The 21,516-nt window shown below is 43.4% G+C and overlaps 1 protein-coding gene across 1 annotated transcript; it reads left to right on the forward strand.

Annotated features, from left to right (window-relative positions):
* Positions 1 to 895: 895 nt before the first annotated feature.
* VXN (vexin) lies at positions 896 to 18,418 on the forward strand. Its single transcript, XM_058819315.1, has 6 exons — positions 896 to 959; positions 3,885 to 3,940; positions 10,090 to 10,216; positions 14,147 to 14,208; positions 16,457 to 16,542; positions 18,232 to 18,418. Exons 1-6 carry the CDS (start codon positions 896 to 898, stop codon positions 18,416 to 18,418), a joined length of 582 nt encoding a protein of 193 aa, XP_058675298.1.
* The last annotated feature ends 3,098 nt before the right edge of the window (positions 18,419 to 21,516 follow it).

A 21,516-nucleotide genomic window follows, 5' to 3' on the forward strand; every position in this document is an offset into this window, starting at 1 on the left:
ATATAATTTAATATCATTATTCACACTTGAAAGTGCTCCAACTACATCAGTTGTTGGAGCCTGCAAGCCAAAATTTTCTGTCTTGGGTGTCCATGGCAGCATTGAGTCACTAGAAGTTGAGGGGGCGGATATTCATAGAGGTGGAAAGGAACAATTTCTGATGGGAGTATTAAGAAATTAAAAGCTTTGGCAAGAAGACCCTTTATTGAAGTGCATAAATATGGGATTAGACCCCAGAGCCATCAAGTCAGGAACCCATCCATGACTGAGCCACCTTTCCTCCCCTTGCAACCACAGATGTGTAGGGGGCATGGAGATCTATGTACATCTGCCTTTCTTAGGCATTTGCTTTTCTTAGGCGTCTGCTTTTGAAATTTTGCTTTGAAAAACCCAGGATTCCAGTATTTGTGTATGAAATGAAAAGGTAAAGCACAAAATATTTTTCTTAATATATTTAGTCATCTCTTCATTATGTGTAAGGAGCAAGATTTTATGGTAAATGTGTTAAAGTACACATTTAACCCAACTTATTACAAATATCTTTGCAGCACTTCTGTGAACATTTGCCAATAGATCAGAGTTTAATTATTAGCTATTTATTGCAGAGGATTCTCCACACTGGTAAAAGCAAATGTAAAATAAAATGCTGCTATCTGAGTAGAGGCTTAAGCAAGAGCTAAATTAAATCTTTGTGTTAATATTATTCATAGAAAGGCAGATGGGAGCAGAAAATGTTGCAATGAAGAATATGGAATGAGATGAGATCACAGCATCAGTCTGTCCTTTGTAGATCTGGACAATGATCACAGAGCCAGATTGGATTAGTGAAACCTATTTACCAGAAGTTCAGAGCAGTTGCATGAAGCTGAAAGGCAGTCAGTAGGAGAGGTGGAAAATGCACCAGATTTACAGCTGCAGCGATGAAAATTTAGAAGTTTTCACTGTGATTTCTTCCAAATGTGAGTACATCAAAATCTAACAACGGCTGTGGTGTTGTCTTTTAGAGGGGTGGGATGTTTAGCAGCGGGGAAATATTTGAAGGGAGCAGCTCATCTGTTCTATGTGCCGTGCTCTGCCTGCAGCCCAGCCCTCGCTGCTGCTTTCTCGACCTAATCCCTGCAGGTGCTTCAATATTGTGGCTCTGTAAAATCTTTACTCTGGCAAAATTGGGAGCTCTGGAATCGGTGTTGCTGTACCTATGAGGTAACTGCTAAAGTGACAGCTTGCAACTGTGTGGCTTTTCTGTGTAATAGAAAAGAGAATGAAGTTCTGCGAGCAGTTAGAAGTGGGTGAAGTGCATGAATGTTGAATTTAAGTCTGCTGGCTCAATAAGTGGAACATTTCCAAAGCCATGCCCTGGAAATGAATGCATGATTAACATTAATTGCTTCTAATGAAGAGTAAGAACCGGACAAAGCCCAGCCTGCATTTGATTGAACAAATTAGTTTAAACTCAATGGCTGCATATTTCAGCAACAAAAAAGCAGGGAAAAGCAGGGAAAACAAATTGTGGGGCCAGATCAGATCTTTACTTGCAAGCTGCAAGCATGAGCTCTCAGCTGCTAATTTTGGAATATAAGTGGAAATGACAAAGTGAACCCTCACTGTAATTGTATTTGCTGCCCGAAATCTGGGCTATACGTACAAACATCCTTTAGCAGGCAAATCCACATACATCACCTGCAAGGATTTGTTCTTCTCTCCCTTCTCCAGCTCTGCAGGAATCGGTGTTTGCAGGGACAGCCTCACAGCCCCACTGTTTGCATTGCTGCCATTGTATTCCCACCCAAGTGGGTCACTTCTGGCTACTTCTGTGATTCACCCTTCTTTCAATGCCTATTCAAGTAATTGCATGTTTGCTGGTGCTGTGATTTCCCTTTCATGCCTTGCCTTTCTTCAGCCCTATAAACCTTTTGCCACTCGTTCTGGCAGACAACAGGGGATGAGGGACTGGGGATCATATGTATTCTGAAAGTAGGCAAATTTATTACTGTTAGGCACATTTATGTGTTTTTCCTTTTGCACTAGCCTGGGCAGCAGCTATAACAACATGAGAGCACTTGCTTCTGGTAGAAATCTCTAAAAAACTGTACTCCTTACACTATGTTGTAAAATACCTAAAGTGCCAGAGAGACAAAAAGATAATTCCTTGCATTACTAAACTTTTCTGCACTTGAGTGTTTTGCTTAGAAGCAATTTGTTTAGTCCTCACACAGTGAAATTCCAGAACTAAAGGTGATGGAAGCAGCTTCAAAAACAACTTACAGCATATTCCTAGGTTTAAAAAAACCAAACCACCTTCATTATGTTTGTCTGGCTTTCATCCCACACTCAACATGGTTTAAAATATAAAACATGTCCTGCAGGAGAAGGCAGTGAGGATCCCTGAGGATATCACACTGTGCAGAGCAGGCTGTAATCACACTGACAGCTTAGCACACTCCAGGCAGGCAGACAACTTCCTTGTGACAAGCTCAGTGTGGAAGTGCCCTGTTCTGCAAGGGGCTGCTCACAGCTCACAGGGACCCTCCCATTTTCCTGTCCTGTTTCACTACAGCACAGCACAGGCCAGAATTGCCTCTCCAGTGTGCTCCCCATGCTCAGGACTTACATCCTCACTGGGGAGTGGAGGGATGGCTGTTAGACACTCACAAGCTGTCTAGGAAGAGTGACTTTGGTCTCAGTGCCAGCTCTGCTTGTACCGGAGCCCTGGAAAGGCCAGGCACTTGTTATTGCTGCCATCTGAGGAGAGGAGTTTGGCTCCAGCAAGGAGCAGCCTTGGATGACCTCCAGCTGCTTCCACAGCTCCAAAACTCTGCACACAGTAATACACAGCAGCAATAAGCACTGCAAGTGAAATGTATGCCAACAACGCCAAGGAAAGCTCACCTGGGGAGTAGGAGTCACCCATCATCCTGTGACAAACCTTCCTGGCTCCTCAAAGCCTTGGGATTATACACACAGCCTGAATAGGAAACCCCCATTCACATGCCTTGCCCCCAGGGTCAGCCTTTAGAAATGGAGTTAATTCTCCACATTTGGCAGCTTTCTGCAAGCCTGTTTCTGTCACTGGTGGCTAAATCCTGTAGCTCTGGTAGCCTGAACACAAGGCAGGGTAGACATGATGAGAGGAAGAACTGGGAGGATCATAGAGTCTTTCTGGCCAGTTTCAAGCCTAACTCAAACAACAACAGTTTAAAGAGCCTTCACTTAGTCCAGTAAAACCATCACCCAAAACCAGTTGCTTCAGGCCAGACAAAAGCTTGGCTTGTGGCCCTGGCACCCTGTGTGTCTATTAGCTAGTGGTTCTATGCTTTTGGCGTCTTTATGGGTCTAAGAAATAAAAAATGAGACAAAGATTTTAAGGAAAATGTCCCAAGCTAAAGAACAGAACAGGTAATTTGGAGAATTGAAAAAGAAAATATTAGGCTTAGTGCAAATGTTGTGCTTTGGACATCATGCTGTAGTGAAACAATGTCATGTGAGAGCTTGAGCTTATTGATAAGGTCTCTAACTAGATAAAATCATCCTCTCCAAGATAATGTATACACTACTCATTTCCTCCTGAAGTACTGGCAGGTGGGAGGCCAGATCCAAACTGAGGAAGGAGGGGGATTGCTCCTCCTGGAAGCTTGTGGGAGAAGAGCAGAAACTCGGGATGGGCTGTGGCCCTGTGGCCACGGATTTCTGTATTGTGCAGCCAGAGGATGCTCTCTGAGATCTCATCAAAAGGGACTTTGGATTGTTTCAGCTGGAATCCTCCTTAAACCCTTTCTTCTCCCCCCTCTTCCCACCATGCCTCCAGTGAATTCTTACAGAGGACTTTGGGGGGCACGTGTCCATCTCCACAGCATCCTGACCGTGTTCTGTTCTTCTCTTTGCAGCATGTAGTCCTGCCCGAAGACGAGCCAAAGCTTCACAGCACATCCTTGCAAAGAGTGTAAGAAAAATCTCTTTTCCTCTCCCTATTTTATTTTTTTTCACATTCTAGTTAGCTATGCATACCCTCAAAAGTGCTGTGGGTAAATGGGAAGCAGATCTTCCAGGGTAAAGAAGGGCATCCATGTCTGATGCAGGCAATGGGGTGGGAAAGAGAATGAGGAGTTCCTGTACAGCTGCAGTTTATTTACAGAAGGGCTTTGAAAAAAAAAACCAAAAAACAAACAAACAAAAACAACAAAAACCAAACAAAAAAAAGCCCAAAAAAGGCTTGCCATGCAGAGCCAGTCAAAATGAACATAGTGCTTACCAACACCGGCCATCTGAGGGAATCACAGACTTCATTATTGCCCATAGACCCTTCACAGTAAGCCCAGAGACACCTGCAGGAGTGAAAAGTAAGCAAATCACACCAAATCATATCAGTGTTAATCAAGTAGTAATAATAATAATGATATTCATGTTTGTCCCCTGGTCCCAGCAGTTCTTGCCTGGCCTTGCCTCAGCCTCGGTGCAGAGGGCACAGAGGAACCCCCCAGATTAAATTAACTGAGCATTTTTCATGCTCTGAGTAAATGTCTTGCAAGTTCAGCTGCTTTCACTCATGGGTGTGAGGTTTCTTGTCTTCAGAGACAGTTTTCCCTCCCGAAATCCACTTGACCCATTCACAACCCCTTGCACAATCCTTTTAGCTGATCTGCAGAATGACAGTCTCTCCTGCATATCAAAGCACTTCGGACAAGATTGAGACTCTTCTGCCAAAGCGTTTCTTCTCACCACAGACCTGTCTCTTATCTAGCACTTTGCTGAAGTATTTTGCTCCATGACCTTCCCTTTCTCCATGCCCTTTCCTGCTTCCCACATCCATCCTCATTTTCCAAGAGCCTTTTCTTTGTGTTCCTGATTCCCTGATCTCCCCACAGAACTGTAGGTCCTCCTGCTTACCACACTTACCTGTGCACTGGAAAAAAACCTCACATTCACTCCCACCCTCTCTTTTGGTTATTAAAGCAGATCACAGGATCCCAGTGCATCACAGGACATCTGAAGTGGTCCCCAGGAAGAGTCAGAAACATGTCTGGCATTTTTTGGGTAGAAGCTCTGCATGTGTATATTTTCCCAAATTGTGACAGTCTTGGTTTGGTTGATCTTGTCCCATAGCTCAGGCTGAGATTTCAAAATTACTCTTCATTCCAAAAGAAAGATGAGTCAGACTGCTGGAGTGTTACTCAAAATAAGCCATTTTGAGATATTCCACTTTCATTTGTTAAACCTTTGGTATATTTTGTTTTCCATGCAATATAAAAGCAGATAAGTCCAAACCAAAAGTGAACAATTCTGAATTGATTAAATAAAATACTATTCAGCTGAAAAAAATTCAGCTGGTTTACATCAAAATCAAAGGAAATTCTGTGTCTGTTATCTTGTCCCAAATCTCAGAAGATAGTTGTTTCTACTAAATGGAAGCACCTAATATTTAATTTGGATTAGATCAGCTGCTGTGGCAGCACTGTACTCATAAAAGCCTAAGAAAATAAGATAAGAAAGTCCCTGTTTTGTTGCTATATTTTAAGAGGATTGGGGTTTTTTCCCTTTGGGGCTTTCCTGACCCCAATTAAGGATGTCCTTTGATTGGCTCTCAGTCATGATGCAGGCAGCATCATATTAGCAGTGGGAACACCAAGCCTGAGGAATGGTCTGCAGCTCCAGCTACACAAACAAGGATGGCTCTCAAACCAAAGTGTTTGACTGAGCACGGCCAACTCATAGACATTCCCTTCCTCAGTGGGATGCAGCTGCTTGCAGCTGGTAAGCAAGCACTGAAGGAAATTGCATGAACTGGAATAGACGTGCCTGTGAGGAAGCCGTGATTGCCAATTTCTGGACCCACAGAAAAGTCACAGAATGATTGCTTATTTTTCACTTTTACATCTGCACCTGCAGTCAGAGCTGTAGAAATGCCTCAGCTAACATGAAATCTTCTGCTCTGGTGATTGCAGTGGATGCACAACTTTAATCCTCAGCAAGGACGAAAATAGCAACCAACGTGGACATCTGCCAGAGCTTTTTTTTCACAGCAGAAATACTCAAGCAGTGTAGCATTAAGTGATTTAACATTCAAATTACTGACTGTGGGGGGTAGCTTCCATCACATACAAGAACTCATCCCAAAAGCATGATAACGACTGTGGAAGGGTGACAGAAAGGAGGAAGCACCTTTTTTTTTTCAGCTGTTTCACCAATATGTATATTTGCAGTTCCTATTAAGAGTTATTTCCAGTGGTAGTAGATCCTTCCCTTCTCTTCTAGCCCCAAAATCCCCTGGGTAGAACTGTCTGGACACCAGTACCTGTCTACTTTGCAAGAAAAGTAGAAAATACCTGTGTGCATGCTAGGGCTGCCACATTAAAAATCAGCTCAGCATTAGGCCATCAAAATAACTTAACTCTACAAATCTGGAATTTTCTCCACTAACAAGCACATTGTTGTTCAGACTCTAACTTTCAAAGTTTTATCCAAAGCCAGGTATTTAATTGTCACCTTTTCTGGATGGTTGTTGGTTGGCAGTGAGATTTTAAGTCCAGGATCAGGATGGTTGGAAGAGCCTCTCTGTGACTGCCCTGTATCCTCTGTGCCCCTTCCCCCTGAGCACAGCTAATTCCAAAAGTGGGTATGGCAGGCCTCAGTGCTCTCATGTGCATGGCAAAGTCCAGAAAAAGAGAGTTTGCTGGGCTCTGATTTCAGAGTCAGAGTCCTGCAAACAGACCGGGTCGGCCAAAGGATTTACAGGTTCTAAAACCAGTAGGTTTTTAGAGAGCAGCTTGGTAATTCTGCATAGTTTGGCAGACTCTGCCATTTGCACAGATTTAAATTTCCTGGTATGACTAGAAAAGAAAAGTGACTCCAAGTTGATCCTTCTGCTTTACCCTAGGTACCCTAGAGAAATGTCAGCTCCACTTTAGATCAAAACCATGCTACAGCAGGTTTAGTTTCCTGACCTAGATAAGTCTTTACATATTACAGTAATGGGGGAGGTAGCCAAAGTCACTGTGAAATCTTGAATTAGGAGATAAGGAACTCCCAAAGTGTGCTACAACCAAATGTTGAAAAAAAAAAAAAAAAGCTGCTGAAAATATGTTGTAGACATTGCACTGTTATCTCTAGCTGTAATGGAAAATGGCACTGTAACTTATTTATACAGGTTCTGCTGCTTGAAGACATTTTGGCATTACTGATATCATATGTAACAAGGAATTACAAAAACATAGACAATGTGCCTAAATAATTCTTTCTATTAATCAAAATAAAACCCCTCTTCTTTTCCCCAAACTTTATTTCATCCTGTGCAACACGTAGGCAGAATGTTAAGTTTCAAGTCCATGGTGGTTTACACTGGTCAAGTAAGCCACTTTCAGGATTAGAGGTGACTGCAGCCAGCATCCTACTTACCAAAAATGCTCTTTCCATGACAATGCAAAATAAGTGACCACAGCTGTCTCAGGAGCAGAGGGTTGATGACATTTTCTGTCACACACCTGCAAAGACTAAGTGTGGCCAAGAGCACTGGACATTTTTCCAGAGATGGTGGGAAAAGCTGAGCTTGGTGGCTTTCCTTGAAAGCTGGAAGAGCTCAGTTCACACGAGGCAGACTCCAAGGGCTGTCATTAGAGACCCCTGCCAGCCACAGTCCATCATATTAGTCCTGAGGATGGGAGTCTCCACTGGTGTCCCCATGGTGCAGGGGGTAATGCCCTGGTGAGCAGCTTGTAAGGTTTGTGTGGCCAGGGCGTGTGTGGACACAGGAGCCTGCAGGAGCTGCTGCAGAGGGATGGGGAGGTGCTGGAGCTGCTCCAGGAGCAGCAGGGAGGGAGGGAGCCAGTGCCAGCAGCTTAAGCAGCAACAGGAGGCCTCTCACAACCAGCATCACCCTCGTTCTGAGGCATCGGAGCAGTGCTGAGGCTCAGCTCTGTTGGCAGCTCCAAATTTGTGATCAGCGGAGCTGGGAGCCAGCTGCAGCCTCCTTTGGCATGTGCTTGTCTTCAAGGACACCAGGACTCCCTTTAACTGAACACTGGGCATGTCTTTAGGTAGTTTACAGCACATGGAGCATGATAGGCTGTGTGTCAAAATCTGCAGAAATAGGGAGAAACCGCTATCCAGCTGTGGATTAGGCTTTGGTTGCCTTACCTGCCTTTTCCAGAAGTATTTTTGCCAGTTGTTGGGAGTTGTTGGGCAGTTTCTACTCCTCATCCTACTAGTCAGTAAGATTTAGGTAATGTAGGCTTGTCCAGACTCCTGAGGGTACATGGAGACAAAAGAATGAAAAGTGGTTAGGTTGGGATTTTTATTCTTTCCTGTTTTGGAAAACATGGGTTTGCATATGTTGTTATGTCTGTGTAAGAAAATCATATACACAGAACATTGCAGATTATTGGCAAATTAAATTAAAACATAATTAGAGGAAATGGACAATTTGGTAGGAGAGGACATGCTTGAATAGGTTCTTGTTTTTATCTTGAGTGTGTGTTAAAAGGCAGAGCAATAGACAGAATTAAGGCTATTTCTATGTCAATAGTGAGCTGGCCAGTTTTTGGTCTTAGCCTTAAGGCAAAATAACTATATTTATATCTAAAACACATAGACAGCAGCTGCCAGTCATCAGCTAGATGCAACTGCTTTTCTCATGGCCTTCCAACATAAGTTAGTCTAATAGGAAATAGTCAGAATAGTTGCCACATGTCTTGTTTCCTGGCTGGTTTGGATCTTCACGCTGTTTAAGCGGCTCTCTATGACACCAGCAAGTCTTTAGGGAAGAATAAAAAAAAACAACAAAGTATGAAACACTCTGTCCCTGCTGTCAGAACTTTGATCTTCTTGAGAAAACTCTTTCCAGACCATCCTGGAGAGCAGTCCTGACCAATCCACTTCTTTGAGGTGTATCCCTGTTTTTCCAAACTCACATTACCTCTGGCATCCCCAGCTGCCTTTGGCAGGACAGTGAGTGCCATGGCTTAGTCATAATTGGTTAGAAAAGAGCTTGATTTTGATCATGCTTGTTTTCAGGGACTGTGGGAGATGGAGGGGGCGAGGGTGATGCTCAAAGTTGCAGCTGTCAGTCAGTCTTGTCTGTGTGAGCCAGTGTTGTGAAAATTAATCTCTAGGAGAACAATTCCTCTCTGCCTCATAGTCTCTGTAGTTTTTTATCAGGTACAATATGTAAGTAAGTTCAAAAGACAGGAGAGACCATAAGGAAACAGCATTTGTAGTTTGCATTGCATAAGTTTGACTGGTTGCCCAAGATGTGATGCAATAATAAATCTGGGCTCTATCAGAGGCAAATCCTATTCAGCAGAGCTTGGAGAAGAGCACATTTCAGCCTCCTGAGGAGAGTATAGAAAGGTGCAGCTAAGTAGCTGGGTCCCAGAAAGACCCAGCAGGATTTTCCCATACTTCTGTACACAGCACAGAAGCTGGAGCCAAACAAAATCCCACAAATCCCACAGTCTCCACCTGACAAAATCCCCTTTGGAAGACAGCAAAGCAGCAGGAAGAACAAGCAGCCTTTCAGCTCCCCCATGACCTCCAGAGAGCACCTGTTAGGAAAATTAATCCACAAACACCAGAGGTTTATGGCCAGAAAGGAGACAGAGGAGTCCTTTCTGGCATTATTCAAATAATGGGCGAGGCCATGGGGCATTCACCTGGGATCTCTCCAATTTTTGGAGGACACAGCCTCCCTTTTTATCCCAATTTCCCAGCCTTGTTTCTCTTCTCTCTTTCCCCATTGGCCGAGGTACTTGAGAGGTACAGACTCCCTGATACGCCTCATACCAGAGTTTTCCTTCTACCGTATAACCCTCCCTTTTAATTTTTAATTCATATGGAATTTAGGGGGTTTTCTTCTCTGTTGTTTCTTTCATCTCTCAATGTCTAATTTCATTTATCAGCAAACCTAAAGTTCATTTATAAAAAGCAAATATCTTTTTCCATTAATCAATCAGTGGAATCCTTCTCATTGTTTCTTTTATCTCCCAGTGCTAGTTTTATCTACCAGCAGACCCACAGCTTGTTTGTAAAGCCAAATCTGCCACTCCTGTCACACCTGATGCCCAGGGCCGGGTGTGACGGGGTGTTTGCTGTCCCCTGCAGGTGGTGGCCATACCAGAGCACCGGTCCCACCAGGACCATCTCCTGCGAGTGCTGTACGAGGAGGAGGCGCGGGGCAGCCCGGGGCAGCGCAGAGCCAGCCCCAGCAAGGGCACTGCCCAGCACCCTGGTGAGTCCACAACTGCTGTATGGCACTAAATAGTTTATCCAGTTGTTGTTTTGCACTGTGTGATTGGAGATTTGCACTGAGCAGTCTTTATATCGCCCTGAATAGTTTATGTTACATCACATGGTTTGTTATTCCCCTCTCCCATTGCATGGTTTTTCCCTCACCCCCTGTTGTCATCTTATTACAGGGGTTCCATACTGTTATCTCTTTAGGTACTGCAGAGGGGTTCCATACTGTTATCTCCTTATTTCAAAACACCTTCTTGGTGTTTCTCATGGACAACTCCTCAGAGCACTGCCCCTTTCTTCTTCACAAAGCAGCCAACTGACTCCAGTTCCCCTCTCAAGCAGCCACCCCACCCTTTTATAGCACTCTTCTTCTCATTGGCCACAGCTGTGGCCTGTTAAAGTCAGGCCTGTTCCAAATCTTTGATAATTGATGCAGCTGCAACTCCTTAGGGGTAAGATTATTTTCTACACTATCTTTATCTTCTTATATTCTATCCCCCTACAACCCCAGTACCCCTAGTGTTGTTCTCTCCCCTGGTCAGTCCCTCCCCTCGCCCCTCCTCACTTGTGTCCCATTGGATGTGGTCCTCTTCCTCCACCCCCCATTCCCCGGGTATAAAAGTCTTCTACAAGAAGGGGACAGTCTCCTTCCCACCTTGGAAATAAATGTGGGACGTTGGTCCCCACGTGGAGAAGAGCCCTTCTGGTCTTACATGCCTTTGTCCATGTAAGATTGTGTGGGCTGGGGTTCATAGCTAGCCGGGCTGGACCCGAGCAGCCCATCCAGACATGGACTCTTAGAGCTGGCCAGAACCAGAACCAAAGCCCTTCGTTCCTCCCTGGCCCCAGAATCTTTTTGGATATCGCAGTCTGCCGCTTGTGCAGAGAAGCAGCAGACTGAGATATCCAAAACAGCAGACTGCAATATCCTCTTTATCGTGGACATGGAGGATGCGTCCGTGCTGGTGTGAAAAACACCAGTCACTCGTTTTTAAAATTTTAAAAGTTGAATAGTAATAAAATGATTATGAAGATAGGAATATAATTAGAGTAATATACATTTGGACTATTAGGATTTAGAACAACACGAGACAATAAAAACAAAGAGTTATGGGCAGTCTCGGTATCTCTTTCTGGGCAAAATAAGCCCAAAAAAGGACACACATTAACAGAGGATTAACCCTTAAAAGCAATAGCCTGTTGCATATTCATAGACCTCATACATGATGCATAAATTCCATTCAAACAAAAGATTCTGTCTGGTCAGTGTCAACTTCTTCCTCTGAATCCTAATGGCATCTTCATGGCTGAGCAAGGTGGGAAGAAGTTCGTTTCTTCTGATAATGGAGCAATAAATTCATTTTGTCTGAAAGATTTAGGTGTCCTGTGGCTGCTATCTCAATGTGAGTTCTCTCTTTAAAAAAAGTATCTTACATAGCATAGTTTCTATTTTAACATTATGTTATAACCTAAAAGTATATTTAACACACTACTTAAGAAAATTAATACAATAAACTTTCTAACATAACATATATAATATTCATTTTAATATTTGCAAAAAGCCAATCATAAAATACACATTTTTCACACTTGAAATATCCAGTGGAATTAATGAGATAATGACCATGGCATTGCTCAATTTATTCAGTCATAAACTCACTTTATTCAGAGTCATAAATACTCCCTGACAATATTTTAGAGATGATAAATAGTAAATTACTGAGTTTGCCTGAGTCATCTTATTATATAAGATCCCTGTTCAGTTGCTTAGGATCAGCTAGAAGATAATCATCAGGGATGGATTTTCAGATGCTGGATGTCAGCCACAGACCTGATTTTTTGGCAACCAAAACTTGTTCAGCATATTTGTGAGAAACCATGAAGGAAAAATAGATCTTGCCAATACAAAACCAAGGAGATGAGTAAACACAAACAGAGTGGCCATTCAGCTCCTCCAGCACTGGTGTGTTATGTTTGGAAGACTGACTTGGAGCAGGGCTGTGCAGTTTCACATGGGATGGCCTTCTAACCAAAAACACATCTTTTGCTCTCCTGTGAAAAATCACCCAGATGCAGTCAAGTTGTATTTCTTTAAAGAAATCCCACATGGCATGTTTTTCCAAGATAAATTGGACATCTGGGTGTTAAAAGGTGCTACATCTCTAAAGCAGGTCCACGAAGGTACATGTTCCTCACATCATTGGTCTGCAACCACACTGCACATCAGCCATCCCATTAAGAAACAAACCAGACAAGAGTGGGGCCTGGGAAACTGGAAAGGAAGAAACTGAGCCTGGGACCATAGGAAAAGATCTCAAAAAGATCCCAGGACCAGAGCCAAGACGTGGCTGAAAAAAGAAAGGAGCTTCAGGGCTGGAGCAGGGACAGGAGAAGGAGTGGCTGGGGCTGGCTCAGGGTAAAGGATGGCAGAGAGGCAGAAGGAGGGAGTGCAGGTCTCTGCTGTTAGGGGAGATGACAGTAAAGGACGACAGATAAATGCAAACAAGAGAAAAGCTGTAGGACTCTAAAAAGAAGAGCAGAAAGGGAGGAAACAGATCTCATAGAGGGAGAAAGGCAAATGAGTAGGCAGAACTTAGAAATTAAGTTTAAATTAGAACCAACAATAAACAAACAAGCAAAACAACACAGATGAGGCCATTAGCGTGTTTATTGCTACCACCAGAAATCCTGCACAAACAGCAAAGCAGGGCAGTCCATTCCAGCATTCTGGAAGTGGAATTCACACTGCATCCTACCACCACTGCCCTGAGGGGAGCAACTACAAACCTTGAAGCCATGAGGACTTTCTTTTGCTTAGATATTTTGTTAAAAGTTTGCAAGAGCATTTTCTGTATCTAATAAGGGGGATGGGCTGAAGGGAAGAATCAGACAAAGTAAGAGAAAACAAATAAAAATTTAAAAATATGGGCATGAGCTGAAGCACTGCTGATCCACTTGCTGGATACTGTCAGTACCTAATATGCACAATGAGAGGAGGTAATTGCATTAACTTTGACGTGAGGGATACAGTAAGGTACCTAATGGAATTATTGGAGGGGGGTGGAGCAGGAACAAGGAAGCTGGTTAGGATATTTATCACAGTCAAATATTGCCCCCAGAAGGAGGAGATAGTTCCAGTTGCTAAGTCATGCTGGAGACAGCACTATAAGCAGCACCCTGGCTATTTCTAAATTTGCTGTCGTTATTTATATTCCATTGGTCAAAGCAGTAGAGAGGTCCACATTCCCACAGCCAAATAGGAGGATTTGGCCACATGAAAAAATCTGGTATCCCTCACTCATATATTTCCTTGGCCCAGTGGGCAGGAATGTCAATGAGCATTTATCCGTGGATAAGTTATTGGATGAGCAATTACTTGAAACTGAAGGGTAACCTTCAGAGCTGAGGACAGCAGAGAGAGAGATGTCACTCAGCCACAGGCAGAAAGGTGGAAATCCCTCCCTGTGACAGGGTTGACATAGCACACATCTCTGTCCAGGTTAAAATAACTCCCCAGAGCAATACAGAAAGGAGAGAATGATCTCCTAGGCAGGACAAACCTGCAGTGGGGCTGAGGAGCAGCATTTGGGCTCTTTGCTTGTAGAAATACCTGAGTGTTTACAGAGGGGGAAAAGGCTCCCACTTAGCTTGGCCTGCTAAGGGCAGCTTGTCATCTCATTTGAAAAGTGCAGGAGCAAACTGAGAGACTTTCCAGAATGACTTAAGCAGCTCCACAATCACTTATTTTGACATCACAATAGATGATCACTCTGCTCTTTTGGCTATAATCAAGTCTGATGGGACTATAACCTGTATCTGGGCTCTGTCCATATCTGGGTTTCACTGCACAGAAGGAGGTTTTTCATACAAGCTGTGCCAATGGGATAATTGCACCTAATATCATGTTTCTTATGCTTTACAGTGGGAATTACTGAACAAGAGTCATCCAAGTCCTATAATCACCTGTTGGATGGAAAATCTTTGGTAAGCAAACAGAGCAAGACCAGCTACCAATGCATCTTAAAACCTTGTACCCATCAGCACATCCCACACTAACACCACATCAGTCTGCTGCAGCACGTGCAGATTCCACAGCTCTTGTTAAAGCTTGAAACAGGATTTATGCCAGAGGATCCCTTAGCTGGGAGCAGAACTGGCATAGGACAGAGAACTGCCCCTCAGGAACCAGGAAGAGTGGTGGGATGGAAACAGGCAGGCTTCTGCTCTGGATGCTCAACCATCTGCAAGAGCTGGGAGAACTTAGCCTCTTGTCTCTCAGGGAATTGCACAAATTGGGAAAAAATAATTTCCCAAGTGGAACAAGCACCAAATAATTTGTTTTCTCCAGAATGCCATCCTGACACAATAATCTCCAAAGTCAGAAACATAAATAAAGAGTTGATGGGAAAATTATCATACAAACCCCCAAAATGTGTTCTCTAACAGATGGAAAAAATATCTTGGTTAAAAATGACTCACCTTTACTAAAATGTTCTCCCTCTCTTCTTTGTCTTACAGTGCCCCCCTAATTTTCATAGTCTCTACATTTAATAATACATTTTTTCAAAGAAAAAAAATTTATTTTTAATATTTTCTGGCCAACACTAGACCATGCTATTGAAATGGTTTTTTATGGTTTCAGAGGCTCTTTTGGATGGCTGAAGCATGCTTGCTAGCTGATAACTGGGCTACACTTAAGAAAAATGACAGTACAATACTTAAGGATGGTTAAAATTAATGTTATTCAGTGTAATGAATCTAATTGAACTTACTAATAATCAACTTAGCTAAATTTCAAAGGATGCTTGCAAAAGTGATTTCAAACATTTCTAGATCTTAGGATACTTGAAAAACACACTTAAATGTACACCCAGTCTCAGATTAATCCTAGGAGTAATAGCCCTAGAAAGCTTAAGACCAGTTATGGCAGTGACAATAATATGAAGATTTTTTTCAGGATTGCCAGTAAAATCAATAAGTGTGTTTATTGCCTGAAATAATGAGTTCACCTCACAAGTTTTGACCTTTTTTTTCCTGTTTCTGGGCAACTCACACCTAAACTTACCATCTTGGTATATATGGATATGCTGTTCTCAGAGACCTGTTTATGGGGAGATGTGACTCAGCTCTGGTGGGCAATTTATGATCAAGTCAGACAAGGAGGAAGTGGATGATTGGGCACTTGTGGGGCCATGGCAGAACTGGAGCATAACCAGGGTGCCCCCACACCACAGAGCAGCACACAACTAAACAGGGAAACTCCTCTGAATGCTGAAGGAGCTGTGATGGCTGGGACATCTGCTTCCCAGGCAGCCCTGGAGGCGGGAGCAGCAAGAGGCAGGCTGCTCACTCTGCACAGCACCTCACTGCCTCGGGAAGCTAAACACAAAAACTAGGGAATAAAAATTCTGCAAGTGTCCCTTCTTTGGTGAGAGGTGTTTGCTGCTGGCACCTATTTACAAATGAACGGAGATGGGGTAAATTTGAACTAGTGTCGTCAGCTATTTATTCAGCACATTAGTCTCAGTACATTGTTAGGACAATGGAGATAGGATGTTAACAGCTTTCTGATTTAAGGGAAATGGTAAGGGGGTGTTGCATTATAGTATAGCATAAAGTTATCTTATCTTGGATTTCAGCTAATCACACATAGAGCAAAACATATTGACAAGAATTTTATTTAATCATATGAAACACACGTAATGGCAGTTAATACACTGGCTTGTTCATGAGAGACAAAGCACAGAGATCTATTCATACTAACTTTCTGAAGATATACATTAAATAACTTTGTTGTCATTTGTAAGGTTAGTTCTGCAGAAGTCTATTGTGCTATTTGTCACGTTTGTTCTACTGCTTAGAAAACTTTTCGCTGTATTAGCAATGTTTACAAAACTTCTCTCAAAGGCCTTTTTTAACTATTTTCTCAAAACCCTCCAACTTTATGAATCGCAGCAATACCCCCTCTCTGTTAATTAATGATATAAAATTTTGTTATTAACAGTGTAACTGTGGCTCACTCAAGTCCTGTGCTGAGCTCAGTGAGAATATTCACGTGAGCAACTGGCGATTGTGTGGGTGAGAGTTGGGCCGTCAAATCCCTAACCTGCTTTCTCTTGTTAAGAGACTTACAGCATTTACTGGTTTTCTTAAAACAGCCTCTTTCCTCAGATGAACTGCTGTCCCCACTCATCAATGGCATTTCCTAATGATGTGCTCTGTCCTCCCCCAGATCCCTCCATCTCCAGTTGCCCATATCACGGTGAAAGCTGTGGCTGTCACGGGCTCGCCCACACGCGATCGCGCTTCTACGGAAGAGTAAGTGCCTTCTGCTGGGAAAATTAATCCACAAACACCAGAGATTTATGGCCAGAAAGGAGACAGAGGAGTCCTTTTACTTTTTTCTAATAAACGGAGATGCCAGGGGGCATTCCCCTGGGATCTCTCCAATTTTTGGAGGACGCAGCCTCCTTTTTATCCTAATTTCCTGGCCCCGTTTCCCTCCTCTCTTTCCCCATTGGCTGAGGTACTTGAGAGGTACAGACTCCCCAATACGCCTAATCCCAAAGATTTCCCTCTGATGCACAAGCCTCCCTTTTAATTTTTAATTCTTAAGGAATTTAGGGGGTTCTCTAGCCCATTGTTTCTTTCATCTTTCAATGTCTAATTTTGTTTATCAGCAAACCCAAAGTTCATTTGTAAAAGCAAATATCTTTTTCCATTCATCAATCAGTGGAATCTTTCCCATTGTTTCTTTTATCTCCCAGTGCTAGTTTTATCTACCAGCAAACCCACAGCTTGTTTGTAAAGACAAATCTGCCATTCCTCTCACTCCCCACCCTCCAGACATGCCTCTTGCTTCCCCAAGGCAGGGACAGATTGCTAAAGGTTATGCTGATTTTATTATCAGCCATGGCCATTTATACAGCTATCTCTGTGCCCATTACAGCTCTACTTTATCACTGGCAAAAAAAAAATCATTGTAATTCAAAATAAAAGTATTTTCCCCCCAAGAAGTCTGTAATATTTGCCCTAAAATGTGATTAGAAAATGTAATTAAATGAGGAAAAAATTTATATCTTAAAGTCTAATTAAGGAACAGCTTGACCATAGTACAAATGCACTCATCACTGGCAGTTAACCCAGACATGTATCTGGGTGGGATGTGAGAGGCCACCATTGTCACCTGAGGGACAGTAACTAGCTCATTGTCACAGTGTCCTCACACGCCATACACAGAGATGGAAGTTCTCATGGAGCTCATCACTGCCACGTGGTCCCTGGACTTTGATGGAAGGGCCCAGCTCTCTCTTTGGGCGATCCCCCCGCTCCTTGTTGGGTGGCAACTGCTAGAGGGGCTGCACTTGGAGTGGTCCCACTTGTAGCCTGTCCCCTTGTGTCAGTGTCCCCTCTGACAGTGAGGGAACAGGGACACCAAGCTGAGTGTGGCAGCTGCAGCACCCCAGCCCCCCGACCCACAGAGCCCCTGCTCATTCCAGACCTGCTGGTCCCAGGGGTGGGCCAGGTATGGGCACACATTTCAGCCAGGCACGGGTGTTGTCATTATAGCGCAAGAGTTCTATTATCATTACATTGCAAGAGTTTCATTATATTGCTAGAGTATTGTCATTATATTGCTAGAGTTTCATATCTCCTTGATGTTTCTTGTAGGCAGCTCCTCTAGGCGCTGACTCTTCCATGTCCTCACAGCAGCCAACTGACCCCAGTTCCCACCAATCTACTCTTTTATAACACTCTTCTGACTGGCTACAAGTGTGGCCTGTTAAAATCAGGCTTGCTTCTAATCTTTAATAATTAACCCAGCTGCAACTATTTAGGGGATAAGATTACTTTCTATACTACCTTTATTTACCTATATTCGATTCCCCTACACATGGGCACTCCTTTTCAGCCAGCAGCCCTTGGTTCTGAGGAGCTGGTTGCCATGAGCAGGGAGGGAGGGCCAGGGAGAAGCACTCTGCACACACTTTGTGTTTTATTTGTTAGCCACAGGCAGCGCTGGAGGAAGACAACAGAGTATGACCTGTCTCTGCCACCAGGAGCAGAAGCTTCCCTGCCACTGACAGGAGGCAACCTGTGTGGGACACCCAGCCTTCTGAGGAAGATGTGGATGAAGCACAAGAAGAAGTCAGAGTACCTGGGGGCAACAAACAGTGCCTTTGAGGCGGACTGATAAGGCTCAGCATCCCTTGGAAAGGCAGAAGGTCCTTTAGCAGGACAAGGTGCTTTAGGATCAATGAGGGAACAGACACAGAACAGCTCATCCAGGAAAATTATATCCTTTTTTATTACTTGATGCCATTGCCTCAGAACAGTGAGAGAAAGGCTAACAAAGGTAAAAATGGTGAATATGATGCAACTCAATGGCCTTTCCTTGTTGCATTACACTAAAATCCCAGCTATCCTGCTCAATTTACCTCTTGACTCAATGCTGAGACTACTGCTGACCCACTCACCATTTCCCATGCCCTGTCTGAATGAGCTTGGACTTGCAACAAGAGAAGCCTACAAAGAGGTTTGTGAATTCCTGCAAGGCAGCAGACTGATTACAGAGTGCCATTAAATCCCAGGATCTGCTCGTGCACCACTGCCTGTCGTCCTTCTCCTCTCATATCATGAGATAAAAACCTCATCTTGCGATATGCTTGGCTGAATGACACATGCTAAACATCTCTTTTCCTTCAGTTTTGATGTTTCAAGGCAGGAGTAAAAGATGCAAAAATTCTAAAACAATGGGCCAGAATTGAGCAAGTTTGCAAACGTATGTACCAAATTTTGCTATGCGACAAAGGATTTGTGTTTTAAGTTATCCTGCCAGATCAAACTATGAGCAACAGGATACCCTCAAGGGATACCTTTTTGCTGTAGAACCTGCTTATAAGTGAAATGGTAGTCAGCAATTTACACTCCACCCATGTGGTAAAGGATATTACATTAATAAGTGCACAAAATACTAGGAGGAAGGAAAATATGTAAATCGTGCAACTAAGTGACTAAGCATAAGATATTTGCATGTAAGAGACCTGTGCTTATGAATAGATGGATTTAATGGGATTTGCTTTAAAAATTTTACTCTCTCTTTTTTTTTCAATTAGAAATTGCTGGTCAGGTCCTCTTCAAGTTTTTCTCTCAAAAAAGAACAAAACAGTTTTATAAAAAAGTTTTCACCACTGTTATGAACAATATTATATTGGCCATGAGCAGTACTTGCCTTCTGTGAGTGCTCTCCTAGTTATTATAAAAAACCACTGGTTTCCCTAAATACAGAACTTTATATTTAAAGTCAGAGGAGGCGTATCTCCTGTTGTTTGTAGTAATGATCACCTCTGATCTAACCGCCCATGCACCGAGGCGTAAATTAAAAATAAAGGTCTGGCTCTGTGACAGCAGCAGGGGGAAGGAGCTCCCATGTGCACCTTGCCTGCCTGCAGCCAGTGCAGTGAAATGCACTGAGATCCACCACAGGCAATGCCATGGTAGTGAGGGACAGCTGGCCCTGGTCAGGGTCACCGCCTCAGGAGTACCAGGGGACCACCTGGGTGGGAGGGAAGGACAGCCAGGACTTGTGGCACACAGCTTGTCAGCCTGAGCAACCAAAGTTCATGGAATGGGAAAACAAATGGAGCAGGCCTGTAGCTTCACAGAGCATATGGTCCTGATGGCTGCAAGGAGGGCAACAGCAAAAACCTGTTTAGGGCTGGACATGGTGGAAATGGTGGTAGGATGGGGATGGAAGTTCTGACTTAAACAAGTACTGTGGCTTTTCATACTACTAGAGCCAAGTCAGTCCAGAGTGTGCCAAGGACAGACACCTTCATGAAATACCTCTGCTAGCCCTCCTGCTCAGCTCTCTGTCACTGCTCCAGTCACAGGCTCCTCCAGCAGAGCTGCTCAACTGGCCAGAGGAAAACTTTGCACCTCAAAACCACACAGACTCTCCCTCCTCATTACCAAAGCTGAAAGTCCTTCTCTGGCCCAGCAGCCCAAGACAGGGATGATCTGCTCTCCAGCTTTTATTTCTTGCTCCTGGCAAAGAAGGAGAACACAGTTCCTTGTGAACCACGTGCTGGCAATGGTGACCCAGTGCTGGCCATGTGTTCTGTGCCCTGGCTGGGAGAGCAATGCTGACACCCACTGAAGGCTGCTCACCTGAACAGGTCCCTGTGAGACAGGGGTCCACCCCACCTTCCAATTAGAGCCTGGCACACTCATCCTGTGCAAAAGTCTGAGCATCCTGACACTGCCAACATCAGGGCCTCTATGACTGAGCCAAGCTGGAGCCATGGTCAAGAGTGTCCTGAAACACTTTTTAGAAATATCACTACCCACTTCAGCCCCCTCCTTAGCCCACAGAACTCCTGCCAGAAATCCATATATGTATTTTTGCACACATAGGTAAATCTAGTAAATTCAGTGGGACTGCTCCCCTGCATAGCAGTGCATACATTCAAAGAGTTGGGAGAACACCAATCACTGCTTCCCTTTTTTGGTCTCATTTCCTAAACCAAGGAAAAATAAGGTTGGTGGACAGACACTGAGAAAAGTCCATTTACTGAATTAGGTGTAATTAAGAGAGTGAACATTTATGGCACCTGTGATTGTAGTTAACATGGCTCAAAATGTACTCAAACACAGTCCAGGGCAGCAAGAGTTTTGCTTGTTGAGGAAGTTGCATTGTAGAAGTAGTATCAATTTATTAATTAATAGCTTTGAGCAGTATGAGGATGGAGGTGGAGATTATTAATATTTCTTCTTAATAATTGCTGTATTTTGACATGTGTATTTATGCTTTTCTTATTTATTTATTTATAATTTGGATCCACAAGAAAAGGAGCTATTTACAAGAAGCATATTTAATTTCCTTGTATTCCAGGAACTGTTGTGGAGATTTTTTGTATTGTAGTATTTATGTTAGTGATTTAAAACTATGTTCTATTCTTAAAAAAACCTGAAACAAACAACAAAAATAAACAAGTAGCATGTGGTTACATATGGGTCTCAGAGACTTAGTTTTTGGGAATCATTTAGTGGCAAGTAAAAGAGGGGGTATGATGCTGAAAAAAGGTGAATCTCTATTAGCAAAGAACATGAACTTTATTCTCCAGAGCCTGGAAGTGTGTTTGTGAGCAGCTCCAGTATTGTACAGGTGATGGAGCCATTTTGTTATCAGATGTGCAGAGAAAAGCCCAGGCACTGCCAGCAGCTAGAAATCAGATACACCTTTACACACCTGACCTCAAGCACATCCCAGACACAACATTTGTGTTCCCT

This window comes from Ammospiza caudacuta, chromosome 1 (assembly GCF_027887145.1).
Source record: "Ammospiza caudacuta isolate bAmmCau1 chromosome 1, bAmmCau1.pri, whole genome shotgun sequence".
In the NCBI taxonomy this organism is placed as follows: Eukaryota; Metazoa; Chordata; class Aves; order Passeriformes; family Passerellidae; genus Ammospiza; species Ammospiza caudacuta.